The sequence below is a fragment of the Sander vitreus genome, chromosome 18 (genome assembly GCF_031162955.1).
Source record: "Sander vitreus isolate 19-12246 chromosome 18, sanVit1, whole genome shotgun sequence".
Taxonomy (NCBI): Eukaryota; Metazoa; Chordata; class Actinopteri; order Perciformes; family Percidae; genus Sander; species Sander vitreus.
In genome coordinates this window covers 17,576,706-17,587,037 of record NC_135872.1, presented here as the reverse complement: position 1 = coordinate 17,587,037, position 10,332 = coordinate 17,576,706, and the positions used below count along the sequence as shown (strand labels likewise).

Sequence of the window (10,332 nt, the reverse complement as noted above, 5' to 3'; positions counted from 1 at the left end):
CACTGATGCATTTATGTGCAAGCAGACTTTTTGTGGTAGTAAGTTTAGTTGGATCTGAAGTGTTGGGCAGTTTAATCTCCAAAAACCTCAATGGCATTTGTTTTGTTTTTTTACTTTTTATGAGAAAATAAAACGTTACTGACTCAGTTAGTAGAGTAGAGTTAAAATGGCTTGATTGTTTTGTTTAGTATGAAAAATTATTTAAATGGTGATAAATTATGAAAATAGCTGTCAAAAGTAGAATGTTTCCTTCTGAAATGTAGTGGAATAGAAGTATAAAGTAGCATAACAACACTTATGTACAAGTACCCAAAAGCTGTACTTAAGTAAATGTGCTTGAGTAAATGTATTTATCATTGTTGACTCGTCATACAAGGAAGACGGTATACAGTCGCAGCTCTAATGTGTTACAACATTAGGCAAACAGTGTTAATTGATTCCATGTCAACACAACTGTAGTGACGTAAAGCGGGCCTGTTGACCTCAACCACTTACCTCAGGAAAACAAGAAGAAGCTTAAGGTGTAGGTTAACGCAGAAATGCAGCCGACCAAAAACACAGCAACACTCCTGCACTGAGCCAACTATGTTGCTAGTTTAAATGGTGAGAAGTCTTTAAATTTGATAGCAAAGCTGTTCAGATGTAATGTTTCTATTCCTTCAAGTCTTTTAGGACTGTGCGGATGTGTCATGTAATCATCATGACGTAACAGAAACCCGCTGCAGGGCTTCCCAAGAGTCAATATAATGAGACAGCAAGCAGGATGAACCTTTTAGGTTATTTTCCAGAGCATGTGGCCTTCACTGTTAACACCAAGTAAATCTAAGATTAATATTCTCATCACATAATATAAAGTCGTTTTAATGTTAAACTGTGTGATGGGGAAAAACTTGTACTTCAGGTCCATTTCCAGATGAATAGAAGGAATAACTCAATGAGCCTCGGTTGTCCCTACTTAAATATATAAGTTTATTACATCACAAATCTTATATCAGAGAAGATCTTGGAACAGCACATGTGCATAGACATACATACCAAAAACTTAAAGTAACATTACATCCGCTCAGCTGTATGTCATACAGAATCATGTACAGTATAAACTTGTGTAACCCTCGGTCCAGACTCTATCATAGGAGTCTGGAACAGCTACAAGGTCCATCTTATCTGTTACCTCTGGCACCAGAGACTCCCAACATAAAGCATGCCAAAGTGTGAAGGACTTCTGAAAATACCAAACCCATGACAATACACAAACCATACATTTCTTCATGACACATTTTTCTACTACACCTTGTATCTTAAAAAAAAAAAAAATGTCATGCACTGGAAGAGAAGTCTAGGAAAAGTGCTTCCATAACCCATTTATGTTCATTTAGACAATTGTTTTCCTTTAAATTATGAAGCAGATTAAAAAAAATACTGTGAATTTATCAAAACGCTCAATTCTCAGAGAAATTGCACGCAATTTATAAGCAATGCCTTTAAATGAGCCGTCAGGACTTCCTTATTGTTATGATGTCACAACTATACTATACTTAGGTAAAAAGTGCCACTATGCTGTGCCGTTACAGTCGTTCCCCGGCTGTAAAGATGGTGCAGAGACACCAAGAGTGAAAACAGGTATATTCATACAGACACTATGAGGAAAATAATGTTTGTTTGTTTTTTACATTAAAGCATGTAAACATGTTCCAATAGAAACCCCAAATGCATACATACAAAGTATGAACCTTATAAATTAGCCAAATATTGGACCTTTAAATTAACAGTAAACAAACAGTTCTACTAACGCTGGATGATATTCACGTTGCATTTACCAACAAAGGAGCATGTTTTACATATTACACATTAATAATGTAGAAATAAGCAAGCAATTCAGATTTTAAAAGGAACACAGGTTACAGTATAATTATCCTATCTTTTGTCTTCTCTTGGGGTGGCAGTAGCTCAGTCTGTGAGAAGTTGGGTATGGAATCGGACTGTGGACTGGTAGCTGGAGAGATGCCAGTTCACCTCCTGGGCAATGCCAAGGTGCTCTTGAGCAAGACACTGAACCCCCCCCCCTCCAATTGCTCGGGGCGCCTGGCCAGCAGTCGCAGCCCCCTAGCTCTGACATTGCTCCATTTGTGCATGTGTAGGACCTGAGCATTCGAGTGTATTTCAGGCCTGTGTGTAGTGTGTCAATAAAGTATAAATTAGAATTATAATTAAGTTATAATTCATTGGGATTATGTTCTAATCCTCGCTCACTCATCCTGTCCATTGTCTGTAACATGTGATGTCATTTCACGTGTGGAGCATGTGCCATCGGTATGTGGAAAAACCATGGGGGCATTTGTGATCAAGTGACAAAGCATCTTTAAAATTCACATCTCTGCAACAGCTGATTAGAGAGCAGCATACTGCACTTACTGTATCCTTGACACCCATTCAGTATCAGTGCATACCTATCTATTGAAGGCATGACGGAATCATCCCTGTCATTATACCCTTGTAGATGTCTAAGGAGAGTTTTCAGTGTTGGGATGATTCACAACCAGGCTTTAGAAAAGGCATTATAGCATCAACAAAACCATACAAGTTGGTGCTGTTTGTTTGTGGTCTTTAGTATGAAGACTCCATAAATAAGAAGACCGTCTATAAATTCAATGGCCCTTTTTCAATGTATTGCCTTTAAAGTTTTATGCAAACCACATTATTTCTGACTCAATCACAGGTCACAGACACTGTGGCACCAATGGAAATCAAGAAACGGAGGAGCTGTCATCACACAGCAATGGTATACAACCAATATAGGAATGGGAATAGAGCAATATAATGAGGGGGCACACAATGGTAGGAAAATCAAATCACTTATTCTGATTCTGATTCTGAATATTTGCAGACTGACTAAAAGCACAAATATGACCAGAGGGTTTGAATATTGCAGTTTAGACCTGCCTTCACACATACACACAAAACCACACAAGCTCATATACACACACACACACACACACACACACACACACACACACACACACACATTACAATGGCTTGGCTCTTTCCTGTTAAGACAGAGAGAGTAAACGGATGTGTGTTTGCAGCCAGCTCTCTGCTGTCAGCTGCCCTGACAGACCCGTAGAGCAGGCTTCTCTCTCTCTTATCGGCTGCCATCTGGTCCGACTTGAAGTTCGTCTCACTTACCTCACACTAACCAGGTGACGCTTGCCAGGGCGTGGCCTGAGAGGAGTCAGTTTCATTGTAGTTTTTCTTTTGTTCTCAATCATTTGCATTAAAACTGACTGTCAAATTAAAAAAAAAACTTAGAAGGAGAGAGCTTGGCTGTCACCTTGCCAAATGTTAAATGTGCAGTGTCGTTAAAAGTATCACTGAGTAACAGGCTGGTTGAGGTAAAAAAAGCTCAACTCTGAGGTTCAACATAGAGCACAGAAGGAGGGCAACACCGGACTTTCCTGTCCAGGGAGGAAACTGGTCCCTGAACAAATAACAGCTTAAGTCTTTCCCTGAAGAAAGAAAACTATAAATCACATTGGTTGCAGACACCAAAAGCAATGCAATGTAACAGCCTTTAGTTACAGGGTTGATGGATTAAATAAATATCCTACTCTTTTGAACGTAAAGCGATACATAACGATAAATGTGACTTTTTTTCCTCAAGGTCCTTGTCAAACAGCCTCAGAGTGGTTTATCAGGATTTTATGGTCAACTCAGATGAATATTCCACAGTTATTGAGCAATTTATTCATAGTACCCATGTATGACAAAAACAAACATTGCAGGCAACACACCCAGCTTTAATTTGAGGAGATGAAGGCAGCACTTTTTATATTTTAAATAGGAGATGGAAGGGAAGTTTTTGCAAGCCAGCAGCTTAACAACCCTTATTAGACAACACTCTAACAAGATTCAAGGATTAGAAATTGCACGTTTGGTTTCCTATTGTGGACTTTTTCTGAAATGAACTATAGCATCTACAGTTTACCTTTAGTTGTGTATCATGTTACCAAAAAGGTTCCGTTGAAGTGTGCCAATACCGGTTCTACAATGCCACTCAGCAGACCAGGCATATCCCTCAACTTGCAGCCCAGTCTTATCTGCACTTCAGTTTTCATTAATATGATCACAATCTAGTTCAGTGTGGAGGGGCTGAGCACTGTTGAACATGAATAGATTCTGTTTTCGGTACACTGCACTTCTATAAATACTAGGCTACTGTGTATTGTTATGTGTCAGTAAAAATCTGGACATGTCTATGGACAGTTGTTTTTACTTATCTTTTTTACAGCCAAATCTACAGCATTTGATAGCAATTATTCTAAACATTTCCCCTATGGTTTGCTTTCTCTTTCAGTGATAGGCTGTATCAGTCATTCCCCCCATTTCTGTGGACGGAGAGGTGATCAGGTCCATTTTGAGCGTTGAGGGAGAACAACAATAAGGTTCTGCAGTTAGTCCCCGAGGTAAGCTCCAATGACAAACAGTCATGAAAATTATATGGAGCCTAACATTATTGATACCTGCTCAAAATCCCCAAAAATGTTGATTTTCTCCAATAACTTTTTTAACTTGACATACGGATATGAAATCCTGCATGGAGAAAATGGTTTGCAGGGTAATATGTAAATGCATGTCCCACAGGAGGATACACTCCCACAACACAGTTTACAGTACATGTGTTCAGCAGAGGGAGAATGAAGCAACCGGTAAAACTCTCTCTGACGTTACCAGCGAAGCAGGGAGGGATTTTGTGAAATTCAAATCTAAACTGACATCAAGTTACCCCGGCCTGTATGGACTGGTAGGTAGAGTGGATAAACTGACGCATTTCAAACAATACCATTATGCTTTCTTCCTTCCTCATCTGTCAGCCAAGAGCTCCCTACACGAGAATAACAATACAAGACACAACACTGACAAGTGCCGAGCCTTTGCACACTATTCATTTATGTAACCTTTATTGGTGTATGCGTATACATTTCTGTTGTATTCATTTAGTCAGACCTTTCATGTACCTCGGAGTAAAGGTTAAATACGGTAAATGTGTGACTAACATTTTGGGAAACATTTGCATTCTTGCTGAGAGTGTTCCTGTTTTAGCATTGGGTCCCACAGCACCAGGCTCAGGGACAGCCTTATCCCGCAGGCCATAAGACTGCTGAACTCTTGAGCTCATCACTAGAAACTTTGCTCACACTGCACTGGTACACTGGTACTACAATCTTTATACTACTTCTACTTCCTGTTTTTACCTACACTGCTGTTGCAGTCTACATATATATTTCTTTCAGTTTACCAGTCTACTACAGTAGCATATATTCATATTTTATATTCTATTCTATTCCTATATTTTAACTTCTTCACTATTTTATGTTTGGATTCTTATTTTTACTTGTGTGTTTTTCTTTTATACATTTTGTAGTAGCATTGTAGGAGGGAGCATGAGAACAAGAATTGCATTGCCAACGACTGCTCCACTTGTTTTGCATCCGGAAAATATAGGCTTGAAACTTGTTTGTACTGTAAATATGAAGGTACTGTCAACAGCCGGTTAGCTTAGCTTAAAAAACTGGAAATGGAAGGAAATGGAGGGAAACAGCCAGCCTAGTTCTGTCTAAAGGTACAATGGGTTAATTAAGTCCTTCTCAGACGTGGAATAAAGGTTAAATGGTTAAAGTGATTTATTTGTGTTATTCAGCAGTCTGTTAGCTTAGCTTAGCATAAATACTGGAAGAAGACAGCAACAGCTAGCCTGGCTCTGTGGGAGGGTATCAAAATGTACCTACCCTTTTACAAGTGGTTATGTGCTGCATTATTTCTTGACTGGGTCCAACTATTCCTTTAATTTACCTCACAACCTTTGAATATGTATACGTGTGTGTGGGTGTGTGTGCACTGCAGGCGGTAAAGGGGCAATTCCCCCATCACAGTAGGGCTCCAATCCCTCCTCTGCCACTAAACCATGAGGTTCCTAGTTCCTACACCAAAAACTCTGTAAAGTGATTTTACACATCTACCGTTTGGATTACACAGAACTAAAAAAATAAATAAAAATGAGGCCTACGTAGAACACACATTTAATGAAAACCAACAGTAACAGGAGTTCAGTATTTATTGCTGGGTATTTTTAAAGTTCAAATCATTCACAGAAATACTGGAGGTGAAGCACAAAAGTAAATGTGCAATCACAGCCCCAATAAACAGAGGTAATTAACAGTCCACACCTCTAGCTGAAGAAAGCCTCACTGTGTTTCTGGGCTGAAAAAACCTCAACACTATCTATAATTTACTCAGGAGGGGGGGGGTTCTGGTTTATGAGGCCTATTCAGAAGCCCTGGGGTGTCACTCCCAGGTTTTCTCCTGGGCCTGGTTCCTGGCTATTTCACACCTCCAGCAGGGACTATTATCCTGTCAAAGGGCTTCTCTTCACATCAGCGGAACGCTTCGCCCCAAGAAAGTCACACCCTCCTGCCTTGTTGGCCGGTGGAGCGTGGAGTTCACACACTGGTCTGAAGATGGTCATCGACAATTAGAATGGATGGGAAAAAAACAAGGCCTGGAGGTGAAACACAGGCCGAGTGGGGTTGAAAACAAGGGCTCTGAACTTTAAACTGTGGGTAATGGAGACTTATTAAACTTTCATTATTATTAATTAGTTACAACCAGGAAGCATTTTGAGGAAAAATTTTTCCTCCAGGCAGAAAACTAATAAACACACCCTCTATGCTTATATTGTCCTCACCTCAATATATTAATATAGCAATTTATTTAAGCAGTGTAACTTTACAGTTAGCACTGGACACATAGCTCCTTACTCAAAAATCATTGCTTCTTTGCCAAAAGCGCTTGGTTTTTAAAATGAATAGTGAAAAATATATAATAGCTAAACAATACACTTGAGCAATAATCTAAGACAAGATGTGATTTGTTGCATCATACTTCTTATAGTGACAGGGTAAAATGTCAGGTCAGCACTTCCACATTTGAGGAGTTAAGGCCTTATCAAACTGTAGGGTCATTCCTCTGGTACTAAATATTACTCATTCTTACCTTGATTCTACATAAACTGTCATTGTCATTTGGTCTGTGACGTAAAGTCAAATTTAAAAAACAAAACAGGTCTGGTATATTAACAGTCTCAAGTAAGATGACAACTGGTCAACCTGAGCAACTGCCTAGAGATGAAGGTAAATGTAGTTATGAGGAAGGGAAGACTTACTTAAGGAAGGTGTGGATGTTTAGGTTTACAAATGTATTGTACATCTGACACTACACATTTAACAACTCTTTTCACGTTAGCGTTATGCTATACAGGGTTAATTAAAAAAAGTGTGTTATTTTTTTTTGGTACATCTAAAGTGCTTTTCTCTGAACTGATTCATGATTCTGATTTCCAAAAGTTTAATAAGTGTGGTACTGCCCCCTACTGGGGACGGAAAGTAAAGCTCCTCAAAAACATTAACCCCAAGCACACAAATATTTCAATAGGAACAATATTCATTTTGTTTATCAAATGTATTTTTTTGTATAAAAAAAATACAGTGTGGAAATGCTTGTAAAATACAGATATCGGCATTATTAGTCAATTGAAACTGTTAAAGGTAATGTCTATCTTTAAATACAATGTCAGTTAAAAGGTTTGGCTCTTTAGGTTTAAAGACGTAGTCTAACACCAGTGCTATTTTCACATTATTCAAGTAACTGCACAACAAAGTATAACATAAAGTCATTGTGAAACTAATATTGGTGTTTAAAACATGGCAACACTTTTGTATTCAACAGATCACATTCACATTCATACAGGTGAGAAAAATAATGAAAAATACACTGTACATTAAATCAAGATGTACCAAAAGAAAAGAAAAACTACCTGCTTTAATCAACTGAAAAGAAAAATAACTTAAAGAAATATTAAAAGCATACTGCATGACCAGAAACACCGCTAATGTAAGACGTGTGTGTCATTAGCACTTTGAAATAATCTCCTGACAGCTTTTGTAAACTTTCACTAAGCAGTTCAGCCTTGGCTTCGAACTCTGAAAAAAAATGAGAAAAGAAAGTTCATTAGAAACAGGTTACTGAGAATGACACTGTGTGCATTAGAATCCTATACACAGGAAGTAAACAAGAAACAAAACACAAAAGCAAGTTGCTCTATGGCAGGGGTGTCAAACTCAATTTCACTAAGGGCCACACTGGAAAAAAGAGAATCACACCAAGGGCCAGACATGTAGAGTTTATTGACGTGCTTTGTTACTGCATGTCACTCTTTTTTTAAACATTTTGGTAGTTTTTTTTCCTCATTTTTGTTCCGACTTGTTTGTGGCATTCTCTGACATTTGTCACCTTTTTGTAAATGTGTTGCTTTTTCCGACATTTTTGCTCGCTTTTTGTTGACATGAAGCCCTACAAAAGTCATCAAAAGAGTTCCTTAGCCATCATAGAATTTAGCAAATCAAGCAATAAAATAGATACTTTTTTTTTTTTCTCAGCCTGAATATGAAAACTCTCTGCTTCTTCTGGGGGAATTTCCGAGTCTCAGAGTCATATTCTGCTTTGAATGTCAGGTAATTGCAGTTTAAAAAACACTTTCCTGCGTTTTTAGTTTGGCGCACAACTAGGCCGGCCAAAATTTATTGTGAACCCAAATTGATATACGGGCCCGATCTAAATCTGCAAGGGGCCGGATTTGGCCCGCGGGCCTTGAGTTTGATGCATGTGCTCTATGGGATATGCGTACACCTTGCATTCAACCTCACCTGAAACAATGGCACAACACTTGACACTGCATTTGGATCCGAAGGCTCCTTCAACAGCACACAAAGGTAGTAGATGATTTGATGCTGAAATAAAAGCATTAGACGTCAGTGCGCTCTTCCTACAAAAAGCATAAACTGGCATAACTGTAGTATGAATAATATAGAATAACGACGTTTATAATGCTAATGTCCTTATTCACCATGTAAATAGCTTCATTGATGACAATGTCCTTGATCTTGCTCATCTCAATGAATGTGGTGGTCTCGCGGCCTGAGGCGTAGCTGGAGGACACCTGTATGCCTAAGGAGCCGATGACAAGCAGGGACTCGTGGTCTACCTTCACAAAGTGGATGTGAAGCATCATGCCAACCAGGGTGATGAATATAGCGCTGGACAGAACAGCTGTGTTCTGCAAGAGAGGGAAGACATATACATGAAGATCTTGCTAGTGTAACATGTTCATATGAATCGTTATATACCACTCAAAAACAAAAAGAATACTCTGATCATACACATTTACAGATCAAAGGGAGCACCACTAATATTCTGTCCACTAAAAAGTATAGAAAGTAATAAAGATTTAGAAAATTGTATAATTAGCTTTTACTTAATGCTACATGTATAGCAAACTATCACAGAAACAGCGCATTTTGATACTAGAGTAAAAAGATGTCACAGTACATTGATGTAACACTTGTGGACATGATTGTGGTCTAGTATTTAGCGATTTGGGCACAGTGATTCAGTTAGGAGTGACTCATTTGTCTTACCTCTGTGAAGAAGAACACAGCGTACGCCAAAAGCCAAACACAGCAGGTGTACACCATCACCTTGCCGATGGACACTTTGGGGACGCTGACAATGAACTCGCTGCAAAGGCTAGAGTGACTCTGACAGTCCAGAGATATGCTTTTGCCATTAATGTCGGTGAAAGCTTCATCTTCCATCATGAACCCAACAAATGCAGGGAGAGTAACGTGAGAGGAAAAGCGAGCTCGCAAAAACGGTTAGCTTAGCCAGCTAACACTGAAGACAGGTTAGCATCTAATTAAATTAGCTTTGGCTATCTGTGAACAGGCAAGGTCACTCGCGTTTAAAATCATAAAGTAGTGCTTTCTTAGACGGGAAATTATGCATGCATACTTACATACATACATAACGTTACATACATACGATGCTAAGTCTTTCTAGTTAAATATAATATAAGAAAAAAAGTGAGGGCAAAAATACTGAATACTCGCAGGACAACTGTCACAATCAATTCTCACATTAGATGCACTCGTTACAAACACCGGGTTGTTCGGTTGGGTGTTGTTAGAGTAACTAAAATAACGTACGGTGCGGGCACCGTCGTTCTGCGTCTTTACAACAACCAGAGTCAATTCAATATTCAATACACTTGGTAATAAAACACATATGACGCCGAAATTAGTTATAACACGGTGTGTACTAATATCAGTTGCTATCTCCGTCTAACTGTGTAAGCTTCGGTGTACGCCGGATACGAATAAAAGTGAACACAGCAGCTGGAAGGTGCAAAGCATTATGGGCAACGGTTAGTATCTTCATCGTCTT

At 38.9% G+C, this 10,332-nt stretch overlaps 1 protein-coding gene across 1 annotated transcript; it reads right to left on the bottom strand.

The window, feature by feature from the left end:
- Positions 1-7,381: 7,381 nt before the first annotated feature.
- Positions 7,382-10,231, bottom strand: pigh (phosphatidylinositol glycan anchor biosynthesis, class H). The gene is made up of 4 exons (XM_078274707.1): positions 9,528-10,231; positions 8,957-9,166; positions 8,757-8,840; positions 7,382-8,033 (listed from the first exon to the last, which is right to left on the bottom strand). The coding sequence occupies exons 1-4, from the start codon at positions 9,705-9,707 to the stop codon at positions 7,962-7,964; spliced, it is 546 nt and encodes a 181-aa protein (XP_078130833.1). The 5' UTR covers positions 9,708-10,231; the 3' UTR covers positions 7,382-7,961.
- Between the last annotated feature and the right edge of the window lie 101 nt (positions 10,232-10,332).

Bases quoted from the DNA above. Each gene is read 5' to 3' on its own strand.
- pigh (XM_078274707.1), bottom strand. From the start codon at position 9,707: ATGATGGAAGATGAAGCTTTCACCGACATTAATGGCAAAAGCATATCT. The intron at 9,167-9,527 runs GTAAGACAAATG...CCTCTCTTGCAG, and splicing joins CTGTGTTCTTCTTCACAGAG to AACACAGCTGTTCTGTCCAG. The intron at 8,841-8,956 runs GTGAATAAGGAC...CTTTTATTTCAG, and splicing joins TCAATGAAGCTATTTACATG to CATCAAATCATCTACTACCT.